A 19217-nucleotide genomic window follows, 5' to 3' on the forward strand; every position below is an offset into this window, starting at 1 on the left:
CAAGAGAGGGACAGCGAGGAACACAGGCGATGAAATTGTATGTTGAATTCTGTTTTCAGGACTTGAAAGGGAGGAGCATTTTAAAGCACTTTGGTAACCAGTGCAGTCATTTGTGGATTTTAGCTGTTTCAATCCAAATGTTCCCTTGCTGCTAATTTCTTTTGACAAAATGAAAACCTACTTACTACCATTCATGTAACAATCTTCTACATATTTAAAACAGTTAAGCTCAGATTTTTTTTCCCTAGAGAAAGGATTTCCATCCATTCACTTTTTTTTTCTAAAATTCAAGTAATTTTCATTTTTTGTTAGCTTTTTCTCTTAAGTGTAGCTCATTTTAAATTGTGTTTTCTGCTTACCTGGCATGTGAAGTGCCCAAGCGTGAATGCCAAGGGTTTGGTCCTCAGAGTGAGATGATATGTTAATTATAATGTCTAAGGGGAGTGTTCATTTAGGTGATTTCTGCCAGGAGTGTGTGAATAGTACAAATCTAGAGACATTTCCCTATTCCCAAATTCTGGTACTTAGTATTAAGGAAGAAGGAAGCAGGCACACACCACGTTTTTCTCCCCTATGGCTATAATGACCAGAATACTCTATCCTACAAAGCCTTATCCAGCAACCGTTCCCTTCCTCCCCCACCACCATTGTGTCATTGTCATTTGATGCCCATAACAACCTTGTAGTCTTAGACCATTACAAGCCACCTTTCACCTATGTGAATGGTGAGTTGTCATGAATGGTCCTGTATGTTGTAGATAATGGTATGTTGGGAAACCAGCTCCATGAACTCCTTACTAGCATCATGACTGACTGCTATGCTAGAAATACTCCCACAGAGCCGATTTCAAACTACTAGTAGTACTGGCCCAAAATCCCTGAAGATTTAGCCTTCAGCTTAGTAGGAGCCAACTGCAGACCACCACTAATTTTGTGGGATGTCTAGCATATGAGCTAAACAGTCCCCAAAACGCAATTGGAATCCCCAAACTGGTGACAACAAAAAATGTCTCCGTGCATTTCCAATACTCCCCAACAGGGACAGTATTGTCCAGTGCGAACCAGTGCATAAAACTGGTGGTATTGGAGTATAAGTGATGTCATCAAATAGGTGCTGGGTAGATGTGAGACTGGTGCTTAGCTGACTGCTCCAGGGTCCTCATACTGAGTCTTCATGTCCATGAAGCACTCCCCATCCTGCCTCTTCCACCTTGGTTAGAACACAAGAGCCCACTCGAGGAAGAGGACCCACACTTGGGCTGCTTCTGCCTGACCATTACCACTTTTGTCAGCTCAGTTCACTGCTGGAGAGGTTAACAAAAATCACTGACTCAAGTCTTTCTCCCCGCCCTCCCCTCCCCTCCCCCCCATTCTTGATTAGTTATACAGTGTGGATCACAAAGGTAAAGGTAGGGTGGCAAATGGACATCTGTGGAAAGTTGAGAGCCAGTTACAAAAATAGTCCTGGATTCCTGGCAGACATCATCCAAACCAAATATCCCAGGTTTTCGTTTCCCTTGAACTTCCTGATGTTACATGCAAGGCAGGCATAGAACCAACTCAGCAGTAGGACCTGATGTCATACAAGGCAGGCATTGAACTAACTCAGAAGTAGGATTGCAAAGAAATCATGGGGAAATGTCAGAGGAGCCCAGATTCCTAGGTTTCTCAGTCACAAGAGGTAAAGAAAGAGTGAGGGCTTGGTAGGAATTAAAGATGACAGAGGCAATGTGACAGATAAATGTACAATGGATCCTGGAGCCAGAAAAATGAAAGGAAAAGCTTGCATAAGGTCTGTAAGCATTTAGTATGATTAATGAAAAATACAGTATTAGTATTAATGTAGCATGTCACTGTCTTATGTGTAATGTATTATCATAGACTGTTATGTTGTATTTTTACTAGATTGGTAATAAATACTGCTAATTAATAATAACAAAAAATAGTCCTGCATTCTGATGAAAATGCAGAAGGTAGATTAGTTGGCTTTATTAAGATAGACCTGTGCTGCAAAGGACTAACAAACCCTTTTCTTTCCTGCTTTAGTGCACACTTGACTCTGAAGTGGCTGTGAGAGTGGGTGGTGATTTCTTTTTTGACCCTCAACCAGAAGATGCCCCTAGGAACCTCGTGCTGATTGCAGGAGGGGTTGGCATTAACCCCCTGCTTTCCATCCTACGGCACGCAGCAGACCTCCATCGAGAATGGGCAATCAAAGGAAGTGGATATGAGATAGGAACAGTCAAACTGTTCTACAGTGCAAAAAATACCAGTGAACTCCTTTTTAAGGTAAGAGGGAACCAGGTGAGGATGGTTCACGTGTATAATTGAGTTGGGAGGCTGAGAACAGGAAGATTAAAGTCTGAGGTCAGCCATGACAGAAAAGCGTGCAGAATTTCTTTCAGCCCGTAGCTGGGCATGGTAATACAGATTTGTTGTCCTAAGCTATTAGAGAAGCTGAGATTGGGAAGATTGGAGTTCTAAGTCAGCCCAGGCAGAATAGTCTGAGACTTATTATCTCAGTGGAAAAGTTGAGCAGGGTGTTACACACTTCTCATCCCAGATACCATGGGGAGCCTAGCTTAGGCAGATCGTGTATAAGGCACTGTCTCCTGGACAGGTGTATTGATAGATTATCTCAGAAATGTTTAGCAAAAAGGGCTGGAAACAGGGCCTGCAATAGAGAGACTGCCTAGAAAGCATAAAGCTCAGAGTCCAAAGCCTAGTACCACACACACACACACACACACACACACACAGGCCTCCCCCCAAAAAAAATGCCAAAACAACAGAAAAAGGAAAGGGGAAGTATATGTTTTCCAGTTTGCAGACTTGTTTAGTGGTATTGTTCACAAAGCTTTATTGAGTCTGATTTGTTTGCAAAAGTTTTTACAAAAAGCTTGGTAGGATTTATGTGCAAATGAGAATTGACCATCATGTCTCCTCCAGGACAGTTACAAGTATTAGTGTGGAGGGCTTCCAGGTAAGTGGCAGGATAGAGTGAGTGGCGCTGGTGGGATGGGAACTGTGATTACTGGAATGAGTGAATAGAAAATGACACTAAGACCTCAGGTTCCAGGGAGAGAGAGCTGTAAGACTGCTAAGAGGACTTGGGTGTCCAGCTTAGGTGAGACCCGGGTAATCTGGACCCAGCTAGTTAAGGAGAGCCCTTATGGGTTGCATCTGTTGAAATATGTCCAGTGGAGAAGGCTTTCACTCAGGACTGCCTTGCAGCTGCACGAATGAACAAAAGAACAGAAACAGTTAAAAGACGACTGCGGTCAGTGAAACTGCTGTTAATTTGCCAATGCTTAAGAAAAAGGAAAAGAAAACACTGAGAGTTAGTAATGTGCTTGTTAGCATATTCAGATTTCCACGAAAGCCAAATAGCCCTGTGTGCTCTGAATCTCTGGCCTGATAGGCTGCAAACAATATCTCCCTAAGTAGAGAAAAGAGTGGCAGACGTGTGTGGAATGGGAGTTGGGCTTCACCGTCAATGGTTTTGCACATCTGTTTTGATTTTCTAAAATTATAGCATGACCAACTATGTTTGACATTCCAGAAAAATATCCTTGATTTAGTAAATGAATTTCCTGAGAAGATTGCATGCAGTTTGCATGTTACAAAACAGACAACACAAATCAGTGCGGATCTTAAGCCATACGTCACGGGTGAGTCCCCAAAGGTGTTTTGACTATCTCTACACTTATGTGATGGACATGCCAGTGGCTTTAGTGTTAGAAGTTGCTGGGGAACAGCCAAGGGAATTAAGAGATGATTCATCATGAAACAATAAGAAACTGTGTTAAGTTGGATTTACTTACTGTATACAGTTTCCTACTGCCATATTGAAAAGGATGTTTTTCCTATTGAGCAGGCCTTTATATCATCGCCATTTGCATCCAGAAAATTATACTCAGCTCTGGCTGCACTGGTTTCGTTTGCCGTTAATGGTCATTCAACTTACTCATGGTTTCACATTTGGAAGGATTTTTGTAAATCAGTTTATTTACTTCGGTGTGCACCGTCTCTTGCTGAAGAGTTAAGTGGGCTGGTCCTCTGCTTGTTTGTAATAGGTTAGGAAAGCCTGGAGAGTCACTGAGCTTAAGTTACAACAAATAACCACTGTGCTTATTTATTCCTTCCTCCCTGGGATTTATTCTATTTTTTGTAGAAGGAAGAATAACAGAGAAGGAGATAAGAGATCATATTTCAAAAGAGACTTTGTTTTATATTTGTGGCCCGCCTCCAATGACAGACTTTTTCTCCAAGCAACTAGAAAACAACCATGTTCCCAAAGAACACATTTGCTTTGAGAGGTGGTGGTAGCAGCAGGCTAAGGGACAATGCAGGAAGACTGACAGCCATTGAGGAGAGTAAGAGATACTATTTAATAGCATCTACCTCTACTTAAGTTTTTTAAGACTATGAAGTCACTATTGAAGAAAAAGAAGCTAGCTAACACTGCACTGAAATGGTAAACTTTTGGGGAAGGATTTATTGATCAAGCTATTTTTACTATATTAATTTTCTTCTAATTTCCTATTTTAATTGTTTCAGGATACACTGTGAGCTGGGTATTACAAATTTTTTATTTTGCCCTTAGAAGAAATGTGTACTCAGATTTAATCATAAGAAATAATACGGAGGGGCCGGGAGTTTGGCCTAGTGGTTAAAGTGCTTGCCTAGCATGCATGAAGACCCGGGTTCAATTCCTCGGTACCACATACATAGAAAAAAGCCGGAAGTGGTGCTGAGGCTCAAGTGGTAGAGCTCTAGCCTTGAGAAAGTCCAAGGACAGTGCTCAGGCCCTGTGCTCAAGCCCAGAACTGGCAAAAAAAAAAAAAAAAAATACGGTTTTTAAATTATTTGACAGCAATTTATATACCTTGTATTCACAGGACTTAAAATTTAAATATATTCTTTATTTTAAAATTTTATATTTAATGTCTCAATGTACTTTTACGGAATATCCAATGTGCTGCTTCCTGGTAATAAATATCCTAAGTGTAAATGGTAATTGTTCCTTGCTTCTGTGTCCTGGCTGCATGCCCCACCACTGTGGGAGGCGGCTTCCTGTTGGGGACAAAGGTGTTGGCAAGTATTGTGTTTCTGGTGAGTCTGCCTTGCTAGTTGGGCTGGTGAACAAGGAAATCTGCTAAGAATTAATTAGGGGCTGAGAGCCATTTCCCAATTCTGCATCTTTGCTTTTTTTTTTCCCTTCCTTTTCAGGGTTGTTCCTGGTACCTGTGCATATGTACCAAATCACTGAATGATTGGAAGAAAGTATGAAGTCAAAACTGTCAAGGGAAAGGAGGCAATCCCTTGGTAGGACAGAAAGAATGGTAATACTTGATTTTAAGGCTGCTCTGATGTCACTGCTAGGAAGCAGACTCAAACTCTTGTTTATCTTTAAGTTTTTAAAAAATCCAAAAAACAAAAAAACTCATGAGCTAACAGTCCAAGCAAGTGCTGGGTCCTGTATCAGCCTGGAGAACATTGGAGTGTGAATGGAGTCTGGAAAGGGCAGACCAGTGCTAGAGACCCAGGTTGAGATGGTTCTTGAGCTGATGCAAGAAGACTGGTTACTTTTCATGTCGGTTGCTGTGAGCCTCCCAGGAGCTCTGAGTTTAAACTGAGTTAGCGTATGGCACCTGAAGATAGCTGGCATTGCCACTGTGGCCTCTGCTCTGTTTTGCATCTTGTTTAAGCAGAGTACCAGTAGCTGCCACTGAGTGCCAGTCAGCAGAGAGCACCAGCCTCACCCCTTGTGATCCATGCTATTAAGTGGTTCTGTCATTGTCTGGACATCAAGGGGCATAGAGACTGATCTTGGTTATGTAGCTATCATTGACCAAAAGATTCTTGTGCAGCACATGACTATTAGATTCCTGATGTAAATTCAGTGGGGTAGGGAGGGGGAGAGGGAACACCTGGCCTGATGGGAATGTTGAAGTCCATTCTGAGAGGTAGCTACCTGCATCTCAGAATTGAGGGGATGGAAGAAGTTCTGGGTCACAGGATCCCTGATAAATACATGAGCCCCTGAGTATCCTGGCTGAGGGAGGCTTTAGAGCTGAGTTCACCAGGGGTAGAAGTACAGAATGAGGTTCAGGGGTGGGGCAAGCGAGGGGCTCTTCTGACAACTAGTGCAGGCAGCCGGCAGGGAAGAGACTGTAAGGATCAAAGGAACAGACCTGCCCAGGTCCGTTGGGAGTGGAGGTGTGTGGTGTCCTCACAGCAGTGGGGAGTAGGGAGGAGTATACTATCTCTGACTGACCAGCACCATGCTGTGACTGTGTCTGCTGCTGTCAGAGAACAGGGGTCACCAGCCTGGGTATCCTAGCTCTGCCTGCCACCCCATGCCCACTCACTGTCACGATGTGTGAGCTGCTGGGTGGGCCAGGTCACGGCCTCTGCTTTTGTGTGCTGTCATTTGGTGCTAACAGCCGAATAGCATTTTGTGGTCTGCTGGCCAAGAACGCCCTGTTGCCCTTGGCTGCCAGTCCTGTTCACATCTCTTTGATACTCAAAGCCCCAGTCAGGAGGGCTTGGAATTTATAACGTAGTGACTGGAGATTGGAGAGAGCCTTTGAGCCAGACTACTGAGTTCAGATCCCAGCTTTATCATCTACTAGGTCAGTGATGCCGAACAAATCCCTGGATTGTTGTATGCCTCATTGGAAATCACACACTTGGAACCACACACAGAAAGGGTGGTAATACCACTGCCTCCCTCGCAGGGCTCCTGGGATCAGATGCTTACTCTATCCTCAGGATCGCTGTCATTAAGATGTTCCTGTATTTCATGTAAACTGGTGATTAACCTAGAAGTTACTTAGACATAGACTCAAGGTTATTTTTGAAGGCTTTATTGTCAAATAGTGTATAGCATATATACTTTCATTTTTAAATGGCAGTGCTGTGGTTTGAGGGCTTTATGCTTAATAGGCTGTCACTCTGCTGAGTCATGCCAACAGCCTTGATTTTTGCTGGTTAATTTTGGAGATGGAGTCTAGCAAACTTTTCTGCCTGCACTAGCTGTAAACCTTCAAATCTTAGCCTCTTAAGTAGCTAGGAATGTAGGTGTGAGCACTGATGCCAATTTACATTTCATTTCATGAAACAAGTTTACTTTTAATGTTAGGATGGCTCCATGCCCAATCTGCTGTGACTCTTGTATAAAAGAACTTTTTCTCATCAATCTCAAACACTCTGCAATCATAAGAGGAAGATGTAGGATTAATGTTTTTTCCTTTTATTTGTCAATTCCTGTAATCTATTAGGAGTTTGTGCCTTACTACCATTTAAAGATGACTAGTGAGATTTTTTAAAGTGCCATATTTCTTTTGTCCACTGCAGTCGATTTCAAGTTATCCCTGGTGTGTCAGTGGCCCATGCTAAGCAATAGTGATTATTGGGGTTTGGAGCTCAAAAAAGCTACCTAATAAATGGTAGGAAGAGAATCCCTTAATGAGGACAGTGTTTGGAGAAGGAACAAATAACCACTGGGTTGCTGCTGCTTTGATAGGAGAGATGCATTGTGAACAGTGACTGTCAACAAAAAGGCTTTGCTGATCTTGTTCGCTGGATGATGAGAGTGTAAACATGGGGGAGTTTAGGAAGAGACAGCAGGAAAGAAAAGTTATAAGCATAGAAGATAGTTTCAAGGAAGTTTTCAAGGAAAGGAAAAGACAGTGGTCAAAATGTCATTTCTTTACTGCTTTTTATTTTTCAAAACCTTATTTTTAAATAATTTTGTAAAAAGGTACAAAGATAAATAATTCCTCTCTTCTGTCATCCTGTTGCTCAGAATTGACATAAGCATAGTATTGTACCAAAAATGAAGAAGTGGACAGTACAGTCATGGTACTGTAGTATGATTAATTATGTAGAGGAGATGGAGGCCTAATTGTGGGGAAGCCTGTGACAGTGCTTCAGTGGCTCCTGTGGGGACGGGTTGTTGTTTGACTATGAAGTATCCCCCATAGACTCAGTCCCCAGCTGTTGGGGAGGTGGGGCTTATGTAGAGATGCAGGCATTTTTGTCTCAGCCACAGAAATCTGCTAATATAAGAGGGAATAGGGTTTTCTGTTGAATGGTGAACTGCCATTGAACATCTACTGTGTGTCACTGTCACCAAGGTAAACATTGTGGACAGGAAAGTGTCATGCATATGTGGTTAAAACATGACCCAGAGGTGTTTTATGTAAAGAACAGTGTTGTGGGCCAGGCATGGTGGTGCATGTCTGTCACCTCAACTACTTGGTAGGATGACCATCTGAGCCCATACATTCAGAACTAGTCTTGACAACACAGTGAGAGCTGTCTCAAAACAACAGGAAAGAATTCTGTACTGAGAACATTTCCATGGGACTGAAAGTCGAGGTGCTCTGCGGGAAGATGGTTTTGCAGCTACTGCAGGTTGCAGGTCAGCCATGGATGAGTTGCTGGAGTGATGGCATTCTGTGGGTACAAAGGGGGTAGGGCCATGGGAAGAGTGGAACCCCTGCTCTGGAGACAGTACTCCAAGAGGATATGGTGACTAGGTGTGTAGCTGTAGTTGTATTCGTGTGCAGTGGTCTTTGGAAGTCCAAATATGTGTGCAGTCATGACATCATGACTGTCAAACCAAGGTCATGCATTTCTTACTGAGGTTTTCTTTTTCTTTCTGAATGGAAAACAGCAATTTTCCTTTATTCCTAGGAATTAGAGATCATCATGTGCTGATAATTTAACCTGAAGGCCATTTTATTTTTATTTTAAATCAAACTCAAGGAAGTATATGCTATTGTCAGAGGGATGTCTTGTCTTTAATATTACTCTTTTCTTGATTTGCACACAAGCTGCATGCATGGTGATAACATCTAAGATATCTCCTAACCCACCCTCAAATCAATAGATGAATTTAAAAAGGTTTTTTCTCTCTGAATTCCTAAGTTTCCTAGTTGTTCATCTGCCACACTGGTCTGTTCTGAGTTCTTCAGACTTACTTGAGCCTATCACCCCAACCTCATCCCTTTGGTCTTCTCCCTACGGGCTGTTTTTGTTGTGCCTTGGGCATATGAAAATGTGCACCCTAAAATGCCATATTCCTTTCTCCCCACTGCATCCCATGCCTGGAATTTCCAGGAACCTTGGTAAAGAGCTTGCGAGCCATCTTTTCATCAGCTGATGGTGTATTAACTTACATGCATGTGCAGTTATCTGTGCTCTTTACATACTCCAGATTGTGCACATATGCCATAATGGACTTTAGCTTCATTCTATAATGGCTATTTAGGTTATTTGCACTTTGGGGCTATTACAATGTTAACAAACATGTTTATACAATTTTTTGTACATGTATTCCAAAGAATCACTTAGAAGCATCATTTCTAGATTAAAAAATGGCTAGTTGTTGCCAAATTGCCCTGTAAAATGCACAAACCATTTATACCTGAATAGGATATGAAAATGCCCACTTCCAGCTAACACTAGACATCTTGTCTTCAAATATCTTTTTGCTGACTGGCTTGATGGAAGCTAATTAATTAATTTTTATTTTTTTTGCCAGTCCTGGGTACTGTCCTTGGATACTTTTTGCTCTAGGCTAGCGCTCTGCCACTTGAGCCAGAATACCACTTCTGGCTTTTTCTATGTATGTGGTACCCAGGAATTGAATCCAGGGCTTAGTGCATGCTAGGTGAGTACTCTACCACTAGGCTACGCTTCCAGCACTGTTCCATTACATTTTAACCTAAAGATTTTTAGCTACTTCTTTGGAGAATGTTTCCTTTTTGCTGTATGTGTACTTTGATGTGTTATAGATCTGTGACTATAAAAAGAGCACTGATCCTTTGTTCTGTTTATTGCACATACTTAACCTTTAGTCTTTGTCCCTGAATTCTGTTCTAACTTACAGGACAGTTTTAAATTTGTATGTACTCATGCATATTAGTCTTTCACCTTGGCCTTTTAAAGTATATTCCTTTCTTTAATTTTTGCCAGTCGTGGGGCTTGAACTCAGGGCCTGGGCACTGTCTTTGAGCTTTCTCAAGGCTAGTTAGTGCTCTACCACTTAGTGACATCACCACTTCTAGCTCCCAGGGCTTCATACATGCTAGGTATGTATTCTACCACTAGGCCATACTTGTGGCCCCATATTCTTTTCATAATGACACTTTTTTTTTTTTTTTGCAAGTCCTAGGGCTTAAACTTGGCCTAGGGTTTCTCAAAGCCAGTGCTCTTAACACGACCCACAGCACCATGTCCAGATTTTTCTGTGTATGTCATACTGAGGAATCAAACCCAGGGCTTCTTGCATGCTAGGCAAGCATTCTACCACTAGGCCACGCTCCCAGCCCGATAATCACAATCTAATCCACTGGAGATCAGTTTTTGTGTTTGATGGGAGATGGGGATCTAGCTTTTTCCTTGTGGCTCTCCAGTTGGCCAGCACTGTTTATCAAACATTCCATATTTTCCTCGGGAGTGCTTCTGGATCACACAGAGAAAGACCAAGACAAATCTTTTCTTCCTGAACCTCCCACTTCGTTCCTTACATCTGCTTTATCATACTTATATATCTCATATCTGTGTTCACTAATAAATTGTATATTTTGGTACCATTTTGATATTTCCCTATAAACAATAGTGTGTCATACCCATCTGCCCTTCTTACATCCTCATCCTACACCCACCCTTTCCGGTCCTTGGTAATCACTCTCCACCCCCCTATTTTAGTTTCCAAATATGAGAAAATGCCTTTGGCTATTTTATCATAATGTCTTATTTTCATACATATGGCAGGATTTTATTGTTTTATATTGAATTATACTGTGTGTGTAATATATTTGTTTAGTTTTTCCCTTTTGTTGAGGTACTGAGATCTGAATTCAGAGCCTCTCTCTTGATAGGTAAGTATTCTGCCACTTGAGCCAAGCCTTTTTACTTTAGTGTGTTTTTTAAGTAGTTTTGCTTTATACAGACTAGCCTTGAACTGCAATTCTCCTGCCTACACCTGGGATTATAGGCATGTACCACCACATTCAACATTTTGTTTAGATGGGGTTTTGCTTTTTTTTCAAAAATTATTGTATACTGTGTAGAGATGTTTCCTTGTCCTATTCCCATATGTGCAGTTTAAAGTCAGCTTTCATTATTCCATTTGTATACATGTATATGAAGTACTTGGATCATATTACCCTCACCTTCTCCCCTCTCGTTGACACTTTCACTCCAAACAGTTCTCCCACTTATACTCAGGTAAGTCATCTTTTATATGTGTGTGTGTGTGTGTGTGTGTGTGTGTGTGTTGCCAGTCCTGGGGCTTGAACTGAAAGCCTGAGTGAGCTGTGTTGCGCTCAAGGCTATCACTCTACCACTTGAGCCACAGTCTACTTCTGGACTTTTCTGAGTAGTTAATTGGAGTTAAGAATATCACAGACTTCTCTTCCTGGGCTGGATTCCAACTTCATTCTTCAGATCTCAGTCTACTGCATAGCTAGGATTACAGGTGTGGACCAACACCAGCGGAGGGATTGATCGATCTATTGATTTTAAATGTCTACATTCTGCATGAAAGAACATGCAATACTAGTCTGAGGTTTTGCTTGGGCTAGATTATTCTGATTCTCCGATCTGCCTTCTGAGTAACTAGGATTATAGATATGATCCCTCACACTTGCCTTTAGTATATTTTCCTTACCTCTCTTGATGATCACCTAGGTTGATTCTATATGTTGGCTTTAGAACATAGTCACTATAAATGGAGCATGCAAGTGTTCCTTTGTAAGTTGACCTCATTTCTTTGAGATGTGTAGTCTCAGATGGATTAGTTGGATTCTAAGGTAGTTCTTTTTCAGGAATTTCCATATTGTTTTTCATAGTGGTACACTATTTTATATTCCCACTAGCAATGGTGGCTTCCCTTCACCACTCTTACCAGCCTTTTTTGGGGGGGGGAGGTCATGGGCTTTGAACTGGGCCTGAGCAATGTCCCAAGCTCTTCAGCTCAAGGCTACCTTCTTACCCTTAAGCCAAGCCCCACTTCCCAATTTCTAGAGTTTAATTGGAGAGAGTCTCAGGTCCTTTCGTGCCAGGGCTGGCTTTGAACCTTGATCCTCAGATCACAGCCTCCTGAGTAACTAGAATTACAGGTGTGAGCCAGCTGGCCTGGCCCTTTTTTTATGCTTTTGGTGATAGCCATTCTGACTGGGATAAGATGGTATCCTTTGATGAGATACTGACATTTTTTGATACTTGACTAATTGGAAAAGTTTAGGTAACTTTCTCATTCTTTGAGTGGATTGAGGGTTTTATTTAATGTGAATTTTATATAATGTGGATACTAGCCCTCTTTTGAATTGTTCCCTTTGTTATTCACAGGCTTTTAAATTTGATGCCATTTCATTTGTCAGGCCTTGCTTCCCCATCCCCCCCTACCTTGCCTTTGACTCCTGTCCTAAAAATCAGCGGCCCCTCTTAATAACTCTACCATAGTTCTCTTCTCATAGTTGCAGAATCTCAAATTGATACTTAAGGTCTTTGGTCCATTCTGATTGACCTTTGAACAGGATGGAAAATTGGGGTTAAGATTCAGTCTTTGCATCACCATGGGTGGAAGAAGCTCTCTCTTCACTGTGTATTTTAGAAACTGCCAACTCATTTGGTTGTGGGTATGTAGGTTTACTTGGGATTCTCTATCCTGTTGGAATTCTCTGCTTTGTTGGTTCATTGGTCTGTTTTAGTACTGTGCCTTCTGAGTTACTATGTCTCAAAGTCAGGTATGGTGGTATCTTTCACTTGCTCTTTTGCTCAAGATTGCTTTGGCTATTTGGGGTCTTTTGTACTTCCATGTGAAATTGCAGATTGTCCTGACGTGTTCACATTGAGTGAACACAATGCTATTGGTGTTTGCCGTGAATCTGTAGATTACTCTGGGTACCAGGGACATTTTAATAATAAAACCTCCTGGCTACAGCAGTTCTATTATTTAATCTCCACTTTCTCTCACTGTGTGTTTATAATGTGTAGCCCTTATTGTGTTTTTTTTTTTTTTTTTGGTCAGTCATGGGGCTTGAACTTTGTTATTGGGGGCCGTCCTTGAGCTCTTTAGCTCAAGGATACTGCTCTACCCCTTGAGCCAACCACCACTTCTGCCTTCTTAATGGTTAATTGGGGATGAGTCTCACAGTCTTTAGTGCCGGGCTGGCTTTGAACTGCAATCCTCAGATCTCAGCCTTCTGAGCAGCTAGGATTACAGGCCTGAGCCACTGCGCCTTGCGAGAGATGGCTTTTCTATAGCTTTTTTTTTTTTTCCTATGAAGGACTGTTAAACTTTGTCAAATGTTTTTCTAAATTTTTTTTTAAATTTTACTATCTTTAGTAGTAAAGCACAGTGCATTACGATAAATACCATCCTTCTCATTCCCCCGTCTCTCCCAACTCAACTCCTCTCTTCAAATTTTCCTAGTTTCATATGATATCCATTGAATATCATAACTGCATCCTCCATTCATTTAATCCTTACCTACCCCCTTTCTCAGGTACCATCTTCTTGGTATTCATTGTGTTGAACAGCAAGTTTTTCTCCTCTGCATATACCGTACTTCAGTTAATACATTTGTGTACACTTGGATGTAACTCTGTATGTGTTTACTTTTATTTTAATCACATATGAAAGAACACATGCATCTTTTGTCTGATTTCATTTAAGGTGATTTTTTTCCAGGTCCATCCATTTCTTTGCAAATGATATCTCATTCTTCCTAATGATGAGTAAAACTGCATTGTATATACCACATTTTCTTGATCTGTTTGCCAATTTGTCTACTGAGGGACATCTAAGTTGTTTTTTTTTTTTTTTTTGGTCATGGGACTTGAACTCGGCCTGGGTGCTATAACTAAGCTCTTCAGCTTAAGGCAACTGCCCTACCCACTGAGCCACAGCTCCACTTGCATCTAAGCTATTTCCATACATTGGCTATGGTGAGTAATATAGCGATGAACACTGATAAGTGGCTTACTGAATCCTAGTAAGTAATCTTTTGGGCAAATACCTGAGTGGAATCATTTTGTTATAGGGTAGTTTCTATGCTTAGTTTTATTTTCTTTTTCCCTTGAGGAATCTCCAAACTGCTTTCAAGAGAGGTTATACCAGTTTTCATTCCCATCAAGAGTGTACTAGTGTTCCTTTTCCCCGGTATCTGTGCCGGCATGTTGTTTACATTCTTGATGACTACTTTAACTATGGTAAGTTGGAATCTAAGTGTTTTCATTTACATTCTTTCACATTCCTTTTGTGGCCAGAGATGTTGAACATTTATGTGTCTATTGCCAGTTTTACTACTTCTGAGAAGTCCTCTCTTGTCCACTTACTGAATTACTTGCATATTCTATATATTAGGCCATTGCCTGACATATGGCTGGAAAAGGTCTCCTATAGGACCTTCTTAGTTTGATGCAACCCTGCTTGTCAGTTCTTTGATTTGCTGAACCCCTGGTACTTCGAAAGTTCTACTTCCTGTAGTTTTAAGGTTTTGTCTCTTACATTTGATGTCTTTGCTCTATTTTGAATTGATATTCATACCAGTATTAATTGGGATCTAGTTTTAGTTTTCTGCATGTGGATCTCAAGAAGTTTTCCCATCATCATTCCTTGAAGGGTGCCTTTTTTCCATGCAGTTTTTGGCTCCCTGTCAAGTATTACATAACTGTAACCCTAAAGGTTTGTTTCTAGGTCTTCTGTTCCATTGGTCTTCAGACGTATTTTTGTGTTGTGCTAAGATGTTTTCATTACTATAGCTCTGTGTGGAATTTTGATACCTTCCAACATTGCTTTTTGCCAAATACTTTTCCAGCATCTATTAGGGTGATAGGCTTTTATGTTTTTCCATTATTGGTTTGTATTTCTGGAATGAAGCTAACTGATCACTGTATAAGATCTTGATGTGTTTGCTGCTCTTAGGGATTTTCTCATCTGTGTTTCTTGTGGAGTTTGGTCTGTAGTAAGGCCATTTTATCCTGGGCTATTTCGTGTTAGAACGTTTCACTAATAAATTGATCTCATTGTTACTGGTTTGCTTACATTTTTCATTTTTTGTATCTTCTTGGTTCAGTTTTGGCTAGTCAACTGTTTCATTGATCCTTTGTGTTGTATTTTTAAATTCATTTTTTCCAATAATGTGGATATTCGATCATGTACTGATGTGCCAGAGACCTTTCTTCTTGTTTTTCCTGAGTGTTATATTTTGACAGTCCTATCTTCAATCTCCCAATATTCTTACGCTCGACCTTGTCTGTTGCTGATACTTTGTACTGAACTCTTATTTGGCTTCTTAAGCTCTTTATTTTTCAGGTCCTTATTCCCACCTAATATCTCATGTATTATCCTGCCTTGTCTTCCTGTTAAACTCATCTATTTGTCAGAATACTCTCCAGACTCACTGAGGTGCTGTGAAATCATTCAGGCATTACACATTTTACCTATTTCAGTATCTTTGGAATCTGTTACTGGAACCATCATGTTACTATTTTTTCATATTGCTTGTATTCTATGTTGAGACTAAGGCCTCTTGGGAGGGCATCCTTGGTAAGTAGCTTTGTCCTGGAAGATTTCCCAGTCAGCTGCCATAGTGCAGTCTGCCTGTGGCCTCCTTGCTTGTGATTAGTGAGTTTACTACAATGTGGACCATAGAAAGTTGGAGACATTGTGTCTTACCATTGGAAGTCCAGGTAGGTGTGGGGGAAGGCTGCCTTGTGGGTATGAGTGTACTATGTATGCCTACTCTTCTGGTGGAAATGGGGCTCTTATCAGAGTTTCATCAACACTGTTGAGAAGGCAAGAACCCCAGGACCCCTCAGTCATTTGCAAACCCAGTCTTACCTGCAGGGCATGTTAAGAACGATGAGTGATGATGGGGCCCGCATATGCGCAGTAGCAGCAGATAGGCCTCCCCATCTATGAGCCTTTTACGCCTGGGGACCAGAGGCTCTAGTGGACAGGACTGAGCAGGATTGCCTTATGTTGGAGCCCAGGAAATTCCTCTCCTTTGAACTGGCTGTTGGCAAAAGAAGAACTTGACCTGGTGCTGGGCATTTTCTCTCATCCCAAGAGCAGAATTCAGCACCCCTGTGAGCTGGAGCTGTCAAACCACAACCTTACCTTGTGACAAGCACCCCAGTGAGCTGGAGCTGTCAAACCACAACCTTACCTTGTGACAAGCACCCCAGGAAGCTTGTGTATAAGTAGGTGTCACTGATCCTGGCATGGTTGCCTAACTGATGACATTGGGCTCTCTCCCAGTTTCTGTATGACAACCCTCTTCAGCTTAGTTCTAGCAGGCTTGTATTGGCCTATGAGATAGCTCCCCGGGCAGTGCAAGACCGAGTATGAGTTCCCTGCCTTTATGTTCTCATCCCTCCATACCTGTGCTTCCTGGGAGTGAGGAGCTGCCTGACACAATGGTAGCCTAGCATTCTAACTTCCCAGTGGTTCGCCAGGCATGCTCAACACCTAGCACAGTGGTGCAGAAATCCACCACCTGTTTGAAAACTTTAACCTTTGTGCTCACACCAGCTTGGTCTGTGAGGCAGCCAAGGCCTGCTGGAGCAACGTGCCAGACTGTTAGGAATGGGGGAGCTGTTCCGTACCTGAGCTTAATTTTCTAAGCAATTGTTTCTGTGGTCAGACTATGAACAGGAACCTGTGGTGAACATCACTTTGCTTCCTTCTCTGACAAGAACCACCTCAGAATCCCAGACAAGAGGCCTAATGGGTCTCGTCCTGAGCCCTGACATGCACACACTTCCCTGTTCCAGGCTGGAGTCAGGTACAGGAAGCCCAGCCTCTCCTGGGAGGCCGCATCAGTCACTCTGGGGTCACAGAGTGGCCAGGTGCACCCTGCTGTGCTCATGTAGGCAGCTCCCTGCACTTCCCTGGGGCTGCAGTGAGTCCCAAAAGGACAAAGCTACGTCAGTGTTGACCCCAACACTAACTATGGGCTCAACCAAAATGGGTTCTGTGAGTGGGCCAGCATGAACCTCACTGTGCTCATCATCCTGCTTCACTGCCACTGCTAAGCATGGGGCACAAAGAGGCAAAGAACAGATCATCTGTGATTACTTGCTTAGAATACGCCTCATATGAAATATTAGGCTCTTTCCTACTAATGTTCTTTATCTGTCCCCATCTAGCCTCAGCAATTCTGAACATTGATTCACTTGAGGTGGTTAGAAGACTATCATTATTACTAGGGCTTTTTGTTAAGATGGGGCATGCTGTACTTTAGTAAAGGGAAGCATCAACATTTCAGTGGTACAGCACAGTAATGTCATGGTTCATCTTGAATAGCACCAGGGCTGGGGTCCTGGTCAGGCCCATGGTCCCAAACTGAGACTAGACAGGAAGTATAGAAGCCCATGGCTGGCGGGAGAGACCACAAGTCTCTACCACCTCATCTCTGTTCCTGTCAGCACACACCTAGTACTTCATACCCCTCTCCACAGAAATCTAGTACGGTGTTCTTGGCCTCTTCTCGTGCTTGAGGGGATTAAAGAAATTAAGAGTGAAATTACACATGTAGATTAGGCATAGCGGTCTTCCTGGTTTTTACTGACTGAAGAGCACTGATTGAAGAGCATGTATTCAAGTATATTTACTAAGAACTTGAACTTTCCTGAATCTCTCTGGAGCTGAGAGGGACTTAAAATATGTCCCCAGCAGAAGAATCAGAATAAAGCCTGAGCGGGGCTGGGTGTTTGGCCTAGAGGTAGAGTGCTTACCTAGCATGCACAAAGACCTGGGTTGGATTCCTTGGTGTCACATATACATAGAAAAAGCCAGAAATGGTGCTGTGGCTGAAGTGGTAGAGCTCTACCCTCAAAAGTCTAAGGACAGTGTTCAGGCCCTGAACTCAAGCCCAAGACAAGGAAAATCCTGTGAGCTAGCACTAGAATACAGGATTGAGATCCTCCTCCTCCCAGCATGAGGTGCACATGCAGTGCCTTTAGGGCTTTGGTTGACCACTCAAAAAGCATTTCACTTCTCAAAGAACAAAACAAAAACATAGAGTTCCTGTACCCAGGTCCTTGAGGGAACTTTAGGCATTCCTAGATTAGCCATCCTGTTGGTCACCATCCATTCATAGCACCAGACAGGAAACAGCAGTACTATTTTGCAATTGTGCCTCTCCACCCCTATGATTCCAAGGTGCCTGTGGGGGTGAGACCCTTCACCATAGATGGCTGCCACCACATTGACAGGAGTGGAGGGAGGACAAATCTCACAACTTGTTAGCTGGATACCACCTGCACTACTAGGCCAATTCAAATTGGCTGCTATCACACTTTTCTCCCCCTCACAGCAAATTCTACCAATATATAAATGTTCATTATTGAAAATATCCTTGAAGTTGAGGGACATAAGCCCTCTGGCCTATCTTAGAATAGTCTACTTCTTAGTTCTGGCATATTATTTCAATGTAGTGCTCCCTAAGCTTCTAAGACAGGATGTGTGGCTCAGATGTAGAGAGCTTGCTAGCCAGCCCTCCGTTTGTTCTGTAGAACCATAAAAAAAATTAATGCAGTGTAGACATTAATGACTATAACTGGAAAAGGTCCTGTTAAAAATATGTCTTTCTGGGGCCGGGAGTTTGGCCTAGTGGTTGAAGTGCGTGCCTAGCATGCACGAAGACCCGGGTTTGATTCCTTGGTACCACATACATAGAAAAAAGCCAGAAGTGGTGCTGAGGCTCAAGTGGTAGAGCTCTAACCTTGAGAAAGTCCAAGGACAGTGCTTAGGCCCTGAGCTGAAGCCCAGGACTGGCAAAAAAAAATGTCTTTCTAAACTGGGCCTTCTGCCCTTTTCTGCTCTGAAGGCTGGGTGAGGATTTGTTAAGAGGGATGGACTGAGGGGTGTGGCTGTACATTAATGTGGAAAAGATTTGCCTTGTAGGCTAACTTACCTTAAAAGCTTAAAAAGATGCTTGGAAAGGTGGGACTCTGATCTCATCCTGAAAGGTATCTGTTTTCACCTTGTGCCCCACTCACCTGGTAGAAGCTGTTTTACTTTCCATCTTCCTTCCACACAGAAATGCAGCTTGCTTACCTGGCTCTGCTGCTCTCTGCGGGAGCCAGTTTGAATCATGCAGCTAGCCAGGAGGTCTGGACTTAACACAACTTAGCCACTAGGCCAACACTTCTCTTGTAGCACAGGAAACACTATTCACAAGGCA

At 42.3% G+C, this 19217-nt stretch overlaps 1 protein-coding gene across 5 annotated transcripts in view; it reads left to right on the plus strand.

The window, feature by feature from the left end:
- Oxnad1 (oxidoreductase NAD binding domain containing 1) overlaps nt 1–5743 on the plus strand; it is a 36070-nt gene extending 30327 nt beyond the window's left edge. For 4 of the 5 annotated variants that reach the window (XM_090321850.1, XM_090321851.1, XM_090321849.1 and 1 more), the window contains 3 exons: nt 2047–2289; nt 3563–3671; nt 4175–5221. In XM_090321850.1, the coding sequence (XP_090177976.1) occupies nt 2047–2289; nt 3563–3671; nt 4175–4329 (507 nt within the window). In that variant the 3' untranslated portion in view covers nt 4330–5221. The other variant, XM_090321852.1, reaches the window with a different exon arrangement.
- Nucleotides 5744–19217: the final 13474 nt, after the last annotated feature.

The sequence above is a fragment of the Megascapheus bottae genome, chromosome 2 (assembly GCF_031878675.1).
Source record: "Megascapheus bottae isolate mThoBot1 chromosome 2, mThoBot2.hap1, whole genome shotgun sequence".
Taxonomy (NCBI): Eukaryota; Metazoa; Chordata; class Mammalia; order Rodentia; family Geomyidae; genus Megascapheus; species Megascapheus bottae.